Below are 20,298 nucleotides of genomic sequence, written 5' to 3'. Positions count from 1 at the left end.
ACGGAACATTGTCCTTAGTTCCTTTAACATCTTTAGGTCTCATACATTTTTTTTTAAGAATGCAAATAAAAAGTCAACATGTTTCAGAAAGCGGAAGCACAAGAAACTAGTGAGTAATTGGCTACTTGATGTGCTGGGTGAAAACTTATGTGATCTGCAAAAGGATCATAACGATGTTGAAACCATAGGTTTAATAAAGAGTAAATTTCGTAGATCTTAGAAACGGGTGAGTTTGCTTAGTATTCACCCAGCGTACCAAGTGCTCATCTTGGCATGAAGGAAGCGTGGACAGCCTCTGAGAATATAGATTAAAGACCCACAAGAAGCTCTCATCAAACTCCAATTTAGAGACTGACAGAGAAAATAGTGGGACCCACCTCAAACTTAACAAACCAAATGACTAACTGAGGTGAGAAATAATCTTTAGAGGGAATTTTCGATAACAAGCCCCTTAACGACAAGATGTTAAAGTCAGGCTTTGAAGGAAAGTATGAGTTATCAGGAAACATTGAGTGCTCTGAGGTAACTCTAGCATTTAAGAACTGTTTCTCGCCTCAGCAGTTTTAACTTACAAAGAAATTGTTAAAGGAAACCAATGAAAATGCTTATGGAAAACATTTGTTTTTTCCTTTCTATTTGAAAATAATAGTTGAAATCTGGAGAAACAGCTGCCAATATTGCCAGAGAGCTAGCGGAACAGACCCGAAATCATTTGAACGCTGGGGATATCACCTACTCAGTTCGTGCCATGGACCAGCTGGTTGGTCTTTTGGATGTCCAGCTCAGGAATTTGACACCAGGGGGAAAAGACAGCGCTGCCCGCAGCTTGAATAAGGTGAGAACCTCAGCTGTGTTTGTCTTTCAGTTTGAAGTAAGCTCAGTGAGACAAGTCTTTAGTTTCTCTTCTTTCAATTTTCGTTGTTCAAACGAACCAGTCCTTACATTCAGTTGACTTTACTATTTCATTACAATTACATTATGATCTTATTTGGCTTTTACTTTAGAGAAATATGTACCAGTTGCATCATATGCATTCTGTATTTGCAGTTCGGTTTTTGCTAGTACTTTCTCAATCATTTTATGTTAAATTGTAGCAAAACCAATGTAGATCCAAGCAACTGGTCATTGTTTCCTATAAACATCTCTTTGAAAATAGTAGGCTATTTAATGAGTGTTTAATCAGAAAGTGTAAATTTAGGAAACATTAATAAAAGCATATTAATCCATTAGATTCCTCTCCCTTCCCCTGCTATTGGATTTTTTTAATGAGATAATTTAACCTAGTGAATATTACCTTTAAGTACTGCAAGTACAAGAAATTAGATTTTAATACATGCTTCATTTAGATTTTAAATGACTCAGATTTTTGTATCATAATCAATAAAAATCTGAGTGTTTTATTTCTGTAAATTTTAACTTTAAATAAACAAATTTCAATATGTTGCACTTGAAGATATATATTTAGAATTTTTTCATACTTTAATAAACATTTCACTTGCTAAGTATCTTATATAAATTAAAAACACAAAAGACAAGCTGCATATTTATAAAGAATATAATTTATATATGTTACTAAGTATTAGTAAACTAACCTCTTGTTGTCAATAGCATCAAGTGAAGATGCTCCTGAATGGTGTAACAATTCTATGACCTGGGCTATTAACATTCTTTCCAACTTTAAAAAAGTGACGAATGCTCCTCTAGGAAATTTATTTTTAAACATTCCCCTTTAAATAAAAAAAATGAACAGTAAAGTTGTTGTAGATTTGTCTTTTACTGACTGTAATTCTGTCTTGGTGGGGAAAGGTTGCCACTCATTTAAACTGAGAAATGCTTTTATATAATAACCATTCAAAATTAAAAAGCCAGATATTTTAACTGAGATAGCTCTTGCTGCAAATTTACCTTTTGTAATCAGATAAAGATTTAGTCTTTGTTTATTAGATATAATGTATTAGATTCCTTTGTCATTCTGAGCAAGAAGGAGGTTTCTGTTGTTTTTTGGCTTTGTTTTTTTTTTTTTTGTCTTGTTACTTTTTTTGACTTGTATCCTGATAGAATCACAACCAAGCCCCTGATGGGATAATCAACAGCTGCCTATATGGTCTGGCATGCTGTGACTTTAATATAATGTGACTGTAGCTGACCTGATGCTACTAATGAGTATGGCTGCCAGCTATTCTTATCATAATGGGATGGGAGTACTGATTTTTATTAATGTTTCATATCCATAACATGATTTGTTATCGCAATACTTTGTAACTTTATTTAAAAGTGGTGTTGACATCTGAGGCTATCAGGTAAATCTGGCAATTAATGTCACATTCTAACTGGCTACAGCTAATCAGCTTGCCTAGGCTGAATATCAAATAACTACATAATGGGCAAATTTCCATTCCTGAGGCTTCTTAATGCTCTCTTTTGTTTCCCATTTGGCTCTTGTCAATTGTTTATATAATGCAGTTTGTCATATGTTAATTTGCATGAAGGGCTAGGGAGTTGGGAGGGCAAAGGTTACTCCTGTGCTTGCTGGCTTGCTCTCATTTCTTGTGGTTCCTACTTTCCCCAAGGCCTGGAATAGCCCATCATATTTGCAAAGTCAACTAGGTACAAATCAATTGCACCCACATTGAAATTCTGGAGGGCTCAGAGCCCTACATTTCAGGGATAGGAGTCACTGATCTGAATGACAGCCTTGCTCTCGTTCCTGACTTCATTCTTCAGCGGTTACTTCCCCTCCCCACCCCCCACTGAAGAAAGGACGAATTAGAGTTGGTACAGTAGTAGCTAGTTACCCCAAAAGTGTCAGAGTAAGTGCTCCCTAAAACTGAAGTAGATTTTGCAATTCAAGGCTAATGACCAAGGGAACTGAGTAAAACTGGGGGAAAAAGATGAACCCCCACAGTCTGATTTATAAAAATTTGGGTCACCCATTTTAACAGTATGAGTGAAGGGTTATTGATTATTCATTTGAGCACCAGGAGAAAATATTTGGGTCTGAATACAAACTCGTGTCAACAAAAACAAATTAAATCAAGTTTCTTACCCTCTCAGTTTCTAAAGTGTTTTCTATTTTGGCCAAGACTGTCAAACAGAATTCTGTAAGAAATAAAAGCAGCAGCAAGTCAGGAAATGAGTCACACTGTTGGTAACCGTCCCCTAGGTTTAAATAGTCACAGTGAATGGGAATTTCTATCTTCCTTATAATAGAATTTTTGAAGGTATGAATGAACACTTAATATGATCACACATCAACCATCTAGGCTGTCTCGAAAAGCACACGTAATCTCTTTTTAATATAATGGGTTCCAAACTTTTTGCATAATTGACTTAACATCTTATGTCTTCACTAGCAGCTCATGAATGAATAACTAACCGGATGTGACCTGGATCATTTCATATGAATGTTGATTGATTTCTACTAATTTCTACTAAATGTATTCAAAAGTTTCTTTCTATCAGCAACTTTCCACCATCTGTTGTTTAGGTGGGCTGTTCTTAAAAAAAAAAAAGTGTTTTGGCCACTGTATTACTGCTGCGTAGCCTTGGTTTTCTTCTATAAAAGTAGTGAATCAAAAAGTAAGGTGTTTATTTAGATGTTTTCTTTTTATTTTTCTTCTGTCACTAACTTGTTTTTTCTATTCTGTGTTTAATCTGCTGTCTTAATGGATTCAGCTTCAGAAAAGAGAGCGCTCTTGCAGAGCCTATGTCCAGGTACTTTCTGTGTTTTTATAAATGTGTAAAGTTGTTGAATTGTTTCTGTTGGTGATCGCACATATGGGCTTCTTAGGAAAAAAATGATAATGTGACATATTGAGGTAAAGGAACTTCAGAGAGTGTGTGCAGGGTGGGAATGGTAAGAATGAGTCTGTGGTAAAAAAAAAAAAAAAAAAAAAAAAAGGAAAACTGATGATTCCAGGTTCTGTTAAGCCTGAGGAGCGTAGACAAGAGTGAAGGTAAGGTGCAACTGGAGGCACGAACACTGTCATCTCAGAGCTGAGTTTGGTGTGACACTTACGTCTCCGTTCCTTCATAGTCACTTGGTAGGTTTGACTTATGCACTGAACTGTCAGTTCATTCAGAATTATCAATCAGAACCATAGAAGGATATTTCAATATAGGATATTCGAAATAATCTTAATTCTGTTCCAAAATAGTACTCAAGACTCCAGACAGGATTGTGATTAGGTTCCTTTCTTATGCAAATTTAGTTTTTAGACAAAATGAGTTGTTTAGTGTGAAAGAGAACAGTACTCAAACAAACTGACTGTCTTCCCCTGGGCTTTGTTTGACCCGTTTTCTGTGGGATGGGAGGAAGTTGTTTGTTTGTTTGTTTGTATCTATCTATCTATCTATCTATCTATCTATCTATTTTCCAAGACAGAGTTTCTATTTGTAACAGTCCTGGCTGTCTTGGAACTCTCCTTGTAAATCAGGCTGGTGTCAAACTCACAGAGATTCACCTGCCTTTGCCTCTAGAATGCTGGGATTAAAGGAGTGCACCACCATACCTGATATTATTTTTCATTCTGCTTTGTTTTGTTTTACTTTATTATTTTATTTATTGTATTTTATTATATATATAGTATATATATATAATTTGAATTATTTATCATTTTATTTATTATTTTATTTATATTATTTTATTTATTTTCTATTCTTTTTTAAGACAAAGGGGAGATCTAGAACCTATGCCTGTTAACTTGATATTTTCTGAATGCAAAACATAGTGTTCTATATAAGCAAATCCATTTGTATTTGGAGAAAAAGGGCCTCAGGAACCAGGTTAGTATTTGTGAAGACTGTCTGTGCAAAGTCAAAACCTTAACAGTTTCTTCACCGTTACATATAATACAGGAACTTTGGCTTTGTCTCCCCAGACAAAGAGCTTTGATTGATGTAAATATTAGATACCAGTTTGTCCATTTGCATTTTTCTAATGACCTGAATATTCACATCTACTAATTTTTCAGGTAATATAGAACTGGGATATTTACCTAATTAATAGAAAGCCACATAGCAAAAATCATATGAAAAGAAACTAGATGATCTTAGCGGAGAATCATTCAGGTTATAAAAAGCACAGCATAGGTAGTCACTGTGATGAATGCACACCTGTCTCTGCTCAGTCAGGCAGTTGTTTGTCTAATTTGACTACCATTATTTTTTTTTCCTGACCCATTTTAAAAACTCAAGAGATCCATCATTTCCTCAAGAGTGTTAACAAGCAATACAAACTAGTCTCTGCCCTAGGGTTTTAACACTCCAGTACATATTATTGATGAGTTTAATTCTATTCATCTTCCTTTAGTTAGGGTCATACGGGGGAAATAGAGAACTTGCCTGGACAAGATATGGTGTTTTCTTGTTTTCTCAGGCACTCAAGGGGGCTTCAGACTTGTTACATACAGAGGTATCCAGCATGTTTTCATCTGTAAAGCAGGGAAAGACTTTTTTTTCTCCCTTACCCATCTCTATTCCAATGGTCAAGGACTTTTTAGCAAAAATTGAACAGTATAACAAGAGATATGGCAGGGTAATTTATTAAATATAAGCTCTAAGTGATATGGAAACTGTAGAGAAAGAGAAACCCAGAGAGGCAGAGAAATGTATGTATTTTTGTGCTGGAGCGTTATGAGGAGAGGATCAACTGTCAGTCAACTGAGCTGGAGTGTGGCTGGACAAAGTGATGTGATATAACCTCAGTAAACTGAGGGGAACACAGCAAGCCATGCTCACTCAGATTTCCGACATCTCTGGGGCTATGGTTCTCTTTGGAGATGAGTGGGTGTCTCTCGAGATGAAGACCTACAATTTGCTTCAGGATAAGGTCATGGAATTTTTTTTTTCTTTCCAATTTTGTAACCTCCTTCCTTGAAGAAAGATTGGCAAGAAAAGTGTGAATAAATTTTTGTATCTGGTGGTGTCTCAAACACCATGATGGCATTATTCTGATCCCCAGTCTTACCAAGTTCAAACTTGGGCTTTTTTTCTTTAAAGAAAAACATAGAATATAATAAATAGTGTTGTCTTATGAGGTGCGCTTTGAGTCTGAAGGCATGGGAAAAATAAGAGCATTTGCTGAGAATTGTTTAAAAGAAAATAAAAACTAATTTGAGTACTGAGGATGATGGGGATTAGTTTTTATTGACATTTATTTTATGAAATGATGAATATTTGTGAATAAGAAAATGTTAAGACGTATTTTTCTAAGGTTTTAGAAAAATATCCTTGGGGGACGCATAGCATGATGGGTAGGGGAAGGATGCCCATTGCAGAAAGGTGAGAAGAATGTTGCAGCTCTGCCGGGATCGTTTCCAATTGTAATCTATGCTATCCTTTTAATGGGGCTTTTGGGATAATTAGCTTTCTGGTGTTTAAAATCTATGAAACGCATGGTCATTCAAACATGAATCTCCAATGGAAAATTAATAGCACAGTTTATTCCACGGTTGATTTCCTGGTGTTATAATTGACTAACTGTGAACAAATGTTTCAGCTATTGACTAAGTATCTGATGAGACACAGTACAAACAGAGGCTACTGGTGGTGTGGAAATGCTCTGTTCAAAAATACAAGATGCTCCTTCTGATTTTGTTTTTTGCTTGTTTTTTGTTTTGTTGTTTGTTTTTGTTTGTTTGTTGGTTGGTTGGTTCATTTTCGAGACAGTTTCTCTGTATAGCCCTGGCTGTCCTGGAACTCTCTCTGTAGACCAGTCTGACCTCAAACTCAGAAACCAGCTTGCCTCTGCCTCCCAAGTGCTGGGATTAAAGGCAAGTGCCACCACTGCCTGGCCCTTCTGGTCCAGGACGTTCAAAGGTCAAATGCTGTAAAAATCATCTGTGAGGGACTCATGAGGAAGAGTTTTAACTTAACCATTGTTTATATGTTCAGATCGCTCTTGGTGCCATCAATGAAAGAGAGTAAGCTACTAGGCCTGGTTTGAGCTTCTGAAATCTCAAAGACCCCTCAGCAATGACACATTCTTCCAATAAGCCACACCTACTCCAACAAAGGCCATATCTATTCCAGCAAAGCCACACCTACTCTAACAAGCCACACCTACTCCAACAAGCCACACCTCCTAATAGAATCACTTCCTATGAGCCTACCTATCAGAGCTTTTTCATTTAAGCCATCACACATGCCTTTTATTCTATGCAAAACCAAAAGCACAATAAACTCAGACCTACCAGTTATCAATTATAAATGACTGGTACGTGAACAATTTAAATAGGGATAAATTTTAAGATAAAACATAAATTCTCCGAAATAGTAAATTTGTGTTCTAAGATTTTAAAAACATCAGTCCAATACAATTTACTTTTCTTTATTTATCTGTGACATATGTTATAGTAATAAATATTTATCAATTACTGAAAGATAAAAAATGATATTTATCATATTATAAAAGGACATTCATTTGCCCTGTGTATATTATTTTTCTGAAGTCTGGCTTGGTAATACAGGCATGTTGTTTAGGGTTTTCACAATGGTGAAAAATAACAATGATTTGTTATTAACAGTAAGGATATTTGGGCCAGAGAGATGGCTTAGAGGTTAAGAACAAAGGACCTAGGTTTGATTCTTAGCACATACATGGCAGCTAACAACTACCTGTAACTCCAGTATGAGGGGATCCAGTGCCCTTTTCTGACCTATTCAAACATTGCATGCACAGACATGCCTGCAGACAAAATTTGTAAAATAAAAATAAATAAATAAATAAATAAATAAATAAATAAATGAAAGAACATTTATTAGGCCATCTATGTGGACATTGTTCTGCAGAATTCTAAGTATTCTCTATTAACTATTTATATATTACTCTGGGACAGGATGTGTAAAACAGGGTTGTCTCCAACTGAACTATTCCTCTCTTACTTGCATGCATTCTAAGATCACAGGCAAGAAAGAGATTTTCATATCTTATTATTATTCAATATTTATAAGAACATTCTGTTCTAGCTCTTACATTTTGTTATGTTCAGAGTGAAAATGGAGACCCACAAAGTGTTAATTGATTTCCATAGATCACCCAGTAATGACTGAAGAGATCGGGAAATCTGAAGCTTATTTGAAAGCTTAAGTACAGTTCATTTATTCCAACAGCCCTGAAACCTGACTTCCGTAATTACTAGATGGCAGAAAGCAAGAGCTGTCATTTGTCTTATATTTATTGTTGTGTGTGTACTGTATTCTAGAAATGGAAGAGACTAAAACAATTACTTCCCTTCTCTCTTTCTCTCTCTTTCTCACTTTTTCTCTCATGTGCACACACATACACACACACGTACACACACACACACATACACAATGCATCCATGTTCAGTGGCTATGTAATCATTACTTTGTACTGTTATATGAAGAAATAGATTTTGATTTTGAGGTACTTTTATTTTCAAAGGATACTCTGATTTAAGAATAAAGATTTAAGAAAAGAAAAAGCTGTTAAAGGAACTATCAGACTATTTTTCAGAGTGTTGTCCTACATCGTGTTTATATCGGTTTTTACAAAATCTGTCAGGTTTTCAGTATCACCCAACTTCTCAACATTTGTGTTTTGCTCTTTTTCTGATGCACACACACTGGTACAAGTGAACTTAGTAGGTTCAGGACTCTCTAGTCTTGGGTCAGATGAGGTAACATTTGGGAATGTGATCCATGAACCAGCAAAAGACCATGTGCTTCCAATCAGATTGGTGTGATTTTAGTAAGAATTAGGAAATAGGGTATAAATATATACATATGAACAAACTGCTTAAGAACAAGTATCATGTGTTACAAATGTACACATGCTTATCTTTTCATCTTTTAAATTTCTGTTCTTCAATTAAAAATATTTGTTAACAACATTGTTCTTTTCTTCAGAAAGAACTATTAGGGATTCCTGGTGTTCTTTTTTCCAGCTTTAAAATTGAAACATTTTCTTAGCTAATAAATATACTTTTTACCTTTTTGTTATTATCCCTCAAGTCTCCAGAGGTAATATGTTCTCCCTAAAGGCTGGCCCTGCTCTACTTAAAGAGCAACATGCATGCACATTTTAGAGATGTCAGCCACTTTCACGGCTACCAAAGTGAGTTGCTGAGCCCTTCAGTCTGAGAAGTAAGGACTGAGCAGCATGAGCAAGCAGGAATAGACACTTACTTTGATGAGTGTACTTGTGTTGGATGCTGAGATAACAATTAATATTTTTTACCGTTAAAAACATAGGAAGCAGAATGTGTCCGACGATTGAAGAACCAGAGAAGTAAAACGATGTGAAGTAACAGAAAGATTTTAGGTTCAGCAACTGAAATGGAAATGTTACTATTTATTGAAATGCTCTGTTTGTGACTAGTTTTAGAAGGATGGGTGGTGAACCTGCCTTGAGGCATGTCAAATTTTGACTTTAATAGATAGGTAATACACATGATAAATATACAGCTAAATACACAAGCTTGGAGTTGAGTTTGAGGAGGTTCTCACTTTATACTGTTAATTAACAGTGGCATTAAAGCCACTGTACTAGATGAATTCAATTTTTACTAGAGTTTTAAAGGCCAAAGCCTGGGTTCTGGTCATCCTACCAGCTAGGCTCGGGCATGCTTCCTCAACATGCTATATAAGAAGCCAATTTATAGTTAAAAGCACTGGCGGATTTATTTATAGTGGTCACATTTGAATGAGGAACATTTCAAGGCCTCCAGTGACCATCAAATCCATTTGCTTCAGTTTGAATTTTAGGTTTAAATAAAGTATCAGAACCATGAACATATTAAGCAGTCCCTGTTAGATGTTCCCACCCATCACTCACCCATCATTGACCCTGCCCTGGGCCTTACTGCAAGGTGGCCCAATAGGTTCTCAGAATTATGTGAAGTCTCTTTCTCTGTTGGCTCACACTTGGACTTTACTGGACTTTTGAGGAAATTTTAGTTTTGTAGGCTATTCACGAGGCTGATAGTCTAAGTGTTTCCTTTTAGGATATCTTTTTTTTTCCTGCCAGAGTAAATACAGCCTGGGGAGGGAGGGTTAGAAAAAAAAAAGCATCAGATGTTGAGTCACGGCTCCATATGATATGAAGATGTCATGGAGTGGAAGAAACTCCAGCAGTAGCTACTAAAGAACAGCCTTAAGGGCGAGAGACTTCAATCAAGAGCAGCTGAGCCTGTTATCTTGAACCTACCCCAAGTTCTTTGTATTTTAGTTCATTTTTATTCTTTTATTTATGTGTATGTCTGTGTGAGCATGCATTTATGAGTGCAGGTTCCCTTGGAAGCTAGAGGTATTGAATGCTCCTGGAACTAGAGTGGCAGGTGGCTGTGCATCCTTTAGCATGGGTACTGGGGGCAGAGCTTGAGTCCTCTGTAAGTGAGGTAAGTTCTACTGGGTGCTGAGCCAACTCTCCAGCCACACCTCAAGGAAGAAGAAATGATGCTGAGAACTGCTGCACCTGCTCAAAAATCAGGATCTAAATTTTTAGGTATGAAAGTGCTACCAGTTTCTGATGGATGTGAAGAATTCCACACAGAGCCCAGAAATCTATACCTTAGTCAAAATATCTGAAGACTTTTTACCCATGCCTTTCATTTGTGTGTCTGCAACGCAGGCTCTCTGTGAACCGAAGTTGCTACTCACACCTTTGACAAAGTGCAAATTGAATTATGCCAGTTTTACTTGGGTGCCTTCGGTCCATGAGACAAGAAGGAGTCTATGTTCCATTTCTATTGCTAGGAAGAAATTAATGAGTATTTTCAAGTTCCTTGTTTGGTCACTTAATTGGCTGTGTGACAAAGAGCTCTGTGGTGCATGTCAAACAACTTTCTTAGCCCTCTAATGATTTGTGCTTTGCCTGACTTGTGATACTATCCTGTGTGGCCTGTCAGGCTGGATATCCTTGTTAAAGTGACTAGAATAAATTGGCTAGCAGTGTGCATACAACATAGTATATTAACCACAGCTACAGGGAGTACTTTTAGCAGTTCTTTTCAATGGATTTCCTTGTTTGCCCATAAGCATCAAAGCCAGCCCAAACTTTCATTTAATATAATTAAAAGGACATCTGAAAGTAGTTTGAATCACAGCATGTTCTTGAGGTTTCGTAACCCTTTGTTAAAGCCCTGTGAACTTAATATATTTCACAGCTTGAGGAATCTGCACGTGATCGGTGTCAGTAAGAGAAAAAATATAAATCTGTACCCTGCATGTTTCTGTTGACCTAAACCTATTGTTAAGAGACTATTGAGATTAAAGGAAGTTTCTTCTATTTATAAAACCAGAATAGTTCTCTCTACATAAAGAATAGTTATTGGAATCCCATCTGATACAGTAGAGACATTAACTGCTGCTCCAAAGCAATTTTTGAACCAAAAGACAGTAAGATGATGTGTCATAAGAGCAGAGTACTTCCTACAGGTGGTATTTAAGAGTTTGAACAGACCAATTCATACTCCAAAAGACCTGCAAAAGACAATGACAGGTGTTGATGGAAATCCTGTTTTGACACAGACGGAAAGTCATTCTGGCAATCTCTGAAAATTGCCCTGGTGGGCTTCCATGACCCGGCAGAGATGATTGTCTTACAAGAAGTCATCTCTGCCTTTCCTTTTTGTCCATTTCCTATAGAGAGCCACATGTTCTAGCTGCTATTTGTATAGACACGGGTCATGAGTGTTCCAGAGAGTAATTCTAATAAAGATACAGGGAAGCACCACTCTGTTTCCAAGTAGAGTGTTTGTATCAAAAATAAATGAAAAAAATATTTTCCTCTTCCCTTCACCAACTTGTATTCTCTTTACTCATTTTTTGGATCAAAGCCCATGTCATTATTCAATTGTCAAGCTTTTATTTAAGCCCCATTTTGCACCGCTTTTCTTTCTGAATATACATTTACTTTTGGGAAATATTTTGCATATAACATAAAGAGATACTATTTGTGTGCAAAGCAAGAGGATACACATCCATTTTACTTTGCAATTTTTAAAAATAACTTTATGATTACATAGCCAACCAGAACGGGAAAAAAGTTATAAAAATAGCATTACAGATTGAAGATCCTACTTTTAGAAACTGTCATTGGCTATTCTGGTACAGGTCAGAAAAGCAATGGAAGCTTTAAAGTGTGATTTTCAATCTGATGGCTTAGAACCAAACAGATGATTCTTTAGGAGTGATCCCAGCAGAGTTATAATTTTCATAATTTCCATTATGTAATTAATACATTTTGCACAGGTAATAACAGATACAGGAATGACAATTTAAACAAACCACAGCTTCTCCTCATACTCACATCAGAGTAGGCAGTACAGATTCTCATGAGCACTCCTTGAGATCAGCTTTTAAAGTTTCCCATGGTTTTACCCTACTGTTGACATGGCCTTCAGCCTTGTACTGCTAAGGTGCCTACATACATTCCAATCACCAAGCCATGCAAGTCTTCAACAGGAAAAAGAAAATAAGAGCCTAATGTTTGTATCCTTCAAAAAGTTTCTTCACTCAGCGGCCTCTAATCAGGCCTCAAAAGCTGCTCTGTTTATGTAGGGAAATTCTGTAATGAGAGGATACAACATTTAGAGGCATTTAGAGGATGTGGTACCCATTAGTTGTCTAATAATTATGGGGACCCTAGGGAGATATATTTTTATATATTGGTGCTAGGGTCTTGCCCAGAATGTGCAAAGGCTCTGGATTAAATCTCTGCACCACAAACATATATACACACATATACACTCACATACATTTACACATACACACACATATACACATGACAAAGAAAAGAAACATTTGTGTATAAATATGTACAAGTGTGAAAATTGTCGAAACTAATATTTTGAGGGGCTGCAGTCTAAAACTGGACTTTCAGTTTTCACAAAATTCTGTATTTTCATTATTTGTTGCTTTTTAACAATAGATGGTATTTTTTTTGTAATATTTTAGACTTTCAGAATATTTGGCCAGGTAATGCAGAATTCCTCCTTACTAAGCCCTGAAAACAAGATTTTTTTTCCTTTCATAAACATCTTAGGTTAATATACGATAAATCAGATGACATGGCATTCTCTAACGTTCATAGTTCCTTTTAATATTAGTTTAGTTTTTACTTATGTCTGTTTTTTGGAGGGACCCAGTGCAAACACTTCATTGGAATTAGGGCTGTTAAAGTTTCTCCAACTTTCCCACCAGCATTCCTTCTGAAATGCCTAAGCATATGCTCCTTTGAAAAATAATTAACCTGTTTCATTTGAGAACAGCCTGATTGTGCTTTGTTTGTTCACTCAATCTGGCAACTTTAGACCCTTTGCGCCCACGTGCTGTTCAAGGACAGGATTCCAATGAAAAGGCAGGAATCTACTCTGTTAGAGCTCAGGTTCTATTTCAACAGCTGGAGTTTGGAAATGAAATAGTGCTCTCAGCAAATCAGCGTAGCCCAATGATGACAGAAGTACTACAGAGATGAATAAGAAACAGTCAAAGCATTGAAAGGATTGTTGTAGAATGAGGAAGACATTCTAGGCTGGTGATAATGAATCTTGGTCCTGACATGCTGAAATAAGCCGTGTGCCCCAATTGAGAAGACATTCCAATGTACTGAGAGAAAAGGTAGCCAAGTGGGGTTTGTTGGAGAGTTAAGGAAATGCAGAGACCAACATAGTCAAAGCCAACAGGTTGAAGGATCATACAAAACTAGGCAGGCTGTGGAAAGTATTCAGATTTGAACACCATTTAAAAGTGTTAGCAAAGACATGATACTGTAATTTTACAATGTTGAATTTGGCTATAAATTTATTTTCCACTTGTATCCATACATGTCATCCAACAGCTTTCCAAAGAGCAGAATTCTTCCATTACTCCATTTGCTCTACTGTTCATTTTTTCTTAGTCTTTAATTAGTTGTTTAAGAATTTTCTACAATGTATTCAATTATATTCTTTTCTTCCTCAGCTCTACCCCAGACCCCTACACACACCCTTCCCTACACACCCAACTTTGTATCCTCTCTGCCCATCCAGTTCAGTGTGTGCTGCCTATGTACTCTTGTATGTGTGGCTTTCCACTTGAGCCCAGTCAACTAACCAGGAGCCAGGGCCTTCAGAAAAACCGACTCTTCCTCTCTCTGAAGCTTTCAAATTCCAACAGCTCCACACACTCCTTCTTCCCAAGGCTCACATATCATTTATGAAAAGGAAGCAGGAGGATGGTAAGAATTAACTACAAACAAACGGATGCTACCAGACACAGAGGGTAGTTGCACATATGAAATTATGACCCATAGTGTGCACCAAATACATGTAAGGCCAAGCTAGATAAAATCCCAACATGGAGAGAGGAGGTAGACATGAAGTCCCATTACCAACTGAGTCGTGTTTTAAAATGCATAGCTTATCTTAAGCCTACTTAAAGACTGTCTGTCCACTGATCCCCATTGTCATTTACAAAAGAAAATTCCCATTGCATTATCATGTCCTTGTGTCTGACTTCTCATGCCAACTGCCCATACTTTTAACTGGCTTCCCCTGTACCTTTGAATCACGTATTTCCAAAGCACCCAACTATTGGTGTTCAGGACCCTGAGCCTTTATTGTTACAATACGTTTTTCTTGAATTAATTCTGTTTTTTTCCTCTCTTTTGTCCTTTTCTTATCCGAATAGCTTTGTGTTATCTGTCAACACCCACTCAATATGTCAGTTACTGTAAGTTACATTCTTTGTCCTATTTATCATGAATATTCTCTTACAGGAGTTTATGTAACACTGAGCTGCCCCTCCCCACCACCACCATGGCAGCAAATATCACGTTGCCTTTTAAGATCACTTTACTCTTCTTACATTGAGCCTCTTGGAAAGAAGCAGTGCTACTTTCCCTTCTGTATCTTTAGGCATTTAAGTTCCACTGAGCTTCCCTTAGATCTCTAAATACTTGCTATTTAATCAATGCTCCAGGCCTATATTTCCAATTGCCTACTGGAATGGCCATTGCAGCAGAAATCTTGCCTTTGTGGGCTCATACTACCGCTGGTACCTTTCTTTCGTTCTCTCTTAAATCTACTTCTCCCGGCCCTTGCCCTTAGCATTTCACTGAATGGGTCCTTGTCAAAGTGATTGTTAATTCAATAATAATTTCTCAAGACCATCAAGCATGTAATGGTGCTAAACCAATGCTCATTGATCAATCTGTATCTGTGTGGTTTTTATAATAAAATTGTGGGGCGTTTTTGTTCTCTTAGTTCATAGAACAATCACATCATTCTCCCCTTCTCGTTCCTCCCACACACCATCCACCGCCCCACTCTCTCTCATATTCACAATCTCTCTTTTTTTTAATTGTTAGACTATGTGTGTGTGCACATGTGTCTCTGTCTCTGTGTGTTTATGTATGTGTGTACACATATGATATGTATTTTAATCTTATCTGATCAATTGGAACAATCTGTCACTCTTGATTTTTCCTCCTAATGTACTTCATAAAGACACTCACTTGATTTTTCTTCCACCAATTAACACTTATTTCTGTGCTTCCTCAACCATTCCTCCATTTCCTCCTCAAACTATTGACGTTGGGGCACTTCCTAACCTAATGCTTAATTGCCTTTTCTTTGAGTTGTTCCCATGGTGACCTCATTATTTTAGATCTGTGTATCTGTTACCCCTTGAACAGACCATTCTTTTGAGCTCAAGAATAACTGTTCCTTTTACTGTTTCAGCATCTTCCTTTGTTGCACACTAGGCAGCCTGAAAAAAATCTAACCCATAATGGAATTTTCCATCTTTATTTTTAAGGTCAGTCTCCACGATCACAGTTAGTGAGTTTCATTCCTGTATCTGTTATTTGCATCTGACTCCAAACAGCCTATTGAGTGATTGAGGGGCATGTTTCCACTTGAAGACTTATATTCTAGTTATTTACTCTGTTGATGGTGGAATTTTTGTTTTGGTTTAAGGCAGTGTTTTATGTAGATCAGACTGGCCTAGAACTCACCATCAGCCAAGGGTGATCTTTGAACTTTGAACGTATACTCACAATGATATACATCTCAGCCCCTAATGTTAAAATTGGTGGAACCCTTAGAGATGCTCTGGCAGTCTCAATAACTTAAATCCGGTGGTATATTCCATTATGTAGATCAGAGATACATGGGGTTGAAAAGCAGAGAAGTAGAGTTAAACCACATATTGCTAAAATCAACATAAAAAGGGGACCTTGAGTTAATCTCCCGGGTGCTGGCATGAGCCTTAGGTTTGAATAGTGGAAGAACTGGGGGAAAGTGTAAGAAGTAAGCAAATTAATTGGTTCTTGTGAAGATGGAGCCCAACTTGGCCTTGTCATGACTTAGTTCCTGCAAGGCTGTGCAATACATTCTAGTTTTAAATCACTATCACCATTGGAAAGGACCAATTTGTTTCTACAAGATGATCCCTTCTGATCTGGAGTACAGCTTTTTTACACTTATGCATAATTGTTCTCATCTCCAAGGGAAGAAGGGTAAACTGTGAGGTTTTCCTCTTGTCCAAGGCAACTACAGGTTTAGGACAATCACCTTCTCTTTTGTGCCTCCAGCCTCGAAGGGAGATGACTTATGATAGGTAGGCTGACACTCTGTGAGTGATTAACCTTCTTGTTCAGAGTCAAACAGGGGTCTGACTCTGAAGAGAGAGATGCTGAGTGCCGGCAAGCTGCCAAGCTTTGCTCCTGCATTTGTACTAGTTGGAGAATCAAGAAAGGAGTCAATGTCTTTCAGCAAAAGTGCTGTATAAGTGCCTGCAACATTCTTCTCCTGGGCTTCTTACCCAGTCTTTGTAATGAGAAATTATTGACTGCACTCCCCCAAATTTCCGTCTGTTGCTAATGGTTCTGTGGCATCAGTTCTCCCCCACGTACTCAATTATTCTGGATGCAGTTAGATATTCCAGTGGCTTCAATCAATCTGCTTCAATTTGTGATGCCAGACTCATTTAGCTCTTTCTGTCTGGTGTCATTCAAGTATTTTGTGAGCAAGTCAAAATCGGCAAATCTATATTCATCAAGTTCCCTACAATGTCTTAATACACAAACAGACTTATACTTATTACTCCGCAAGCATAAAACAAGAACCTTTTTTTTTCTTTTTCTTTTTCTTTTTCCTCATTTTGATTAAATGGCTGTTTGGTGCCTACCACAAGTTTCTTTCTTCCCCTTACTAACTGGCTTTAATTAATCTACAAGTCATGTAGATGCATTTGAAATCTCTGCCTTTCTTCATCCCCAGAGAAAGAATGTATTACTTGGAACCCCAATTCTACCCCATGATTGTAGCTAATTAGCTTTATATCAAGTTACTTAACTTCTCTAGGTCTCAATTTTCTCACTGTAATGTGACGATGGTAATAATTTATACGTTAGTGGCTTCTTGAGAGAATCAAAAGTTAATGCATATGAACTATGATAATGCATCTGACATGACAAAGTTTTTAGTGATATCTTATTGTCTGTGGGATGAACTGCAAATGTCTTGATAAAGCGTGCAAGGCTCCTGAAACCTAGCCTTTGCTCACTGTTTTTGCCGTCTTTGGGCTTTTTGCTTGGTTATGGGGAATTGTTTTTATTTCCCTGAAGAATCAGTTACACCGTGTGGGAAGCATAGTTGCCATGCCTTGCCTCTTTGGCCAGTGTTGAACCTCAGTTTGGAAATGCCTGACTTCTTAGAGCTTTTCTGACAGTCTTTATACCTCTTCCTATTGCTACAGTGCTGTCCATGTTGGATTTTAATTACTTGTTTAATTTTTTGGCCTCCCTAAATTATTTGATGGAGGGAAGGGAGAACAGCTGTCCTTCTTTTTTTTTTTTTTGCCGCCTTCTAATCAACTGGCACATTGAAGGTGCTCAATTAATATTTGTCGAATGAATTTGAGTCTGTAACAAGGTGAGAGTCAAGTCTATAGCTGTATTTAATTTCTGTGATATAACACAGATTGCCTTGACAGCACTCAATCATTTCAGCCTAAATTAAACTTTTAAAGCAATGCAATCAAATGGTACCTTGAAAACAATCCTTTTATTTTTTTATTTTTTAATTTTTTCCAACAAGGGTTCTCATAAACTGTCTCCTCTAAAGAATTCTAGTTTTGTGTTCAGTTAAAGGTTCTTATTACTATATTAAGGTCAGTTGTGTTATACAATCTAATTTTAATTAAGACTTGAAAATGCCAATACTTCAATGTAATATAAAAGGGAGTTCAGGGATTAGTCATTTTTATACGCTTAATAATATTAAATGACAGTGGTTATAAAATGAACCTTTGGTTTATTGATCAGATGTGTAAATATCAGTCACTCAACTTGACTTCTAATAAAAACTCTGCAAGTTATAAACTGTTTTGAAGACTTTTTGAGCATCTGACCTTTAAAATTTTGGTTTGAATCAATATCTAAATCCAGATTGAATCACAATGTGTCCTATTCAGTTATGATTTTAAACTTTTGCTTTATTTTATTCTCATCTGATGAACTTCATATCAAGAAGCCAAAAACAAAGAAAAACTAAAGAAAAATTGCCTTTAATTTTTAAAATTATAAATAAATATAGAGCATATTTATATCAGTGTATAGTGAAATACATTATCAAGGATGATGTGGATACCATTTCAGATGTCCCTCAATAACTTAGTCCTTGTTCAAACATGAAAAAGTATATTAAAACAAATGGAATTGGCCATTATGTCACTAAGGTGTCTGATGTCACTGAGTGAGCTAACACTGAGTGGACCACAATGTTTGCAGGATCTGACATTGACCACTCTGCTGTAATTTGGAACACAGCTACATATGTCGAACAAGTAGATTGGGTGAGAGGGCATACACAATTCCTGAGGCTTTTTTTTCTTCCCCAGTACATTCCAAGATTCAGACATGAGAAATTTTTAAGCATGAATGTATTATATTATGAAGAATAGGGCATTATTGTTGAGCATGATTATGATAAATATTGATAAAGTTGCTACATTCAGGAGGATCTCAAAAACTAGATCTTGAAGTAAGGAGTGAAATATTATTCATGTTAATATAATTATTTTATTTTGAACGGGTACTTATTTCCTGCACATGGGGCTGTGCTGAATCTTGCCTGTGCCTTCAGAGGCGGAAAAAAGGTATTTTATTCCCTGGAATCAGAGTTATAGATAGTTGAGAGCTCTCGTTTGGTTTCCAGATATTGAATCCAGATCCTGTGGAAGATCAGCCAGTTCTCTTAAAGGATCCGGCTATAGGAGTGAAATATTACTTTGAGTGCTAATCAGTTTTTCAAAGGAGGTCTGCAATTTCTTAGTTTAAATTTGTGTATCATTTGGAATACTCGCTCTTGAATTTCAAAAAGGCTGAACGCCACTAATCTGTCAGGTCATTCTCTCCCTCATTTTGTCTTAAAACTAATATATACAATTTTAATTCTTCACTCGAATGCAATGCATTCTGGCCGTTTTTTTTTTTTTTCATCTTAACTCTTCCAACAAGAATCTGTGACTTACTTTGCCATTGGCTGTTGATGTTTAGCTCTGTGGTGTGCTGACCTTATACCTTAGAGCAACCGAAGCACAAAGGCAAAAGTTCCTGCTTTCTTTTTCATTCCTAACTCCGACTTAACAGCCTTCATTCATGGCAAGTCACATCTCTTACCACCTTACTGATTTGCATAAAATCTGAATGTGACCTTTAAAATTTTGATTTGATTCAATATCTAAATCCAGATTGGTGTATAAGGTCACCTGTTCTAGTAATGATTTTAAACTTCTGCCTTATTTTATTTTCAGCTCATAAATTTTGTATTATGTAGTTGAACCAGTTTAAACTTATCCCTGTCTAGTTTACAAATGAATGAGACTCAGACTATGGGTGTTTTATTTGGCTTTGACAATTACTTGGGAGTAACTCCTAACCTGCATTTCTAACTGTTTGCTCTACCCTTTGGTTGCACCCCAATCAAATGCTTGCTGTTTTTCCTGGCTATGGTGGCTTTCTCCCCTCTCTTATCCTTCTACTTTCTTCTCTCTGCAACCCCCAAGCAGGAAACTCCAAACCTGTAGTTGGCTATACTGTTTTTAATTAACCAATAGTTTTGGATTCAGGAACAGTATTTGCACAACAAAAGCTGGTAAGTGTGAGAACTCACTGGTAGGCAACTAGGCCTCCAGGTACAGAATTTAGCCTTACAATACATAACAAGAGACCAAACCTCAACAATTCCCTCCGTTTTTTAATCTAAATAAACATGATCTTTCTCCTATAATAATAAACAATATACCACCCATTGTAGACCTTATGTCTGGTTCTTCCTCCTAACCCTA

General features: G+C 36.7%; 1 protein-coding gene across 1 annotated transcript in view; it reads left to right on the top strand.

Moving 5' to 3' along the window:
* Adgrl3 (adhesion G protein-coupled receptor L3) overlaps positions 1-20,298 on the top strand; it is a 444,442-nt gene that overhangs the window by 314,213 nt on the left and 109,931 nt on the right. Inside the window, exons 10-11 of the mRNA XM_028780743.1 lie at positions 650-835; positions 3,676-3,714. Coding sequence (XP_028636576.1) covers positions 650-835; positions 3,676-3,714 — 225 coding nt within the window. The remainder of the gene's footprint in view (positions 1-649; positions 836-3,675; positions 3,715-20,298) is intronic.

This window comes from Grammomys surdaster, unplaced genomic scaffold (genome assembly GCF_004785775.1).
Source record: "Grammomys surdaster isolate TR1022 unplaced genomic scaffold, NIH_TR_1.0 372, whole genome shotgun sequence".
Taxonomy (NCBI): domain Eukaryota; kingdom Metazoa; phylum Chordata; class Mammalia; order Rodentia; family Muridae; genus Grammomys; species Grammomys surdaster.
The sequence above is the reverse complement of the archived record's forward strand: the minus strand, read 5'-3'. Positions and strand labels throughout refer to the sequence as shown.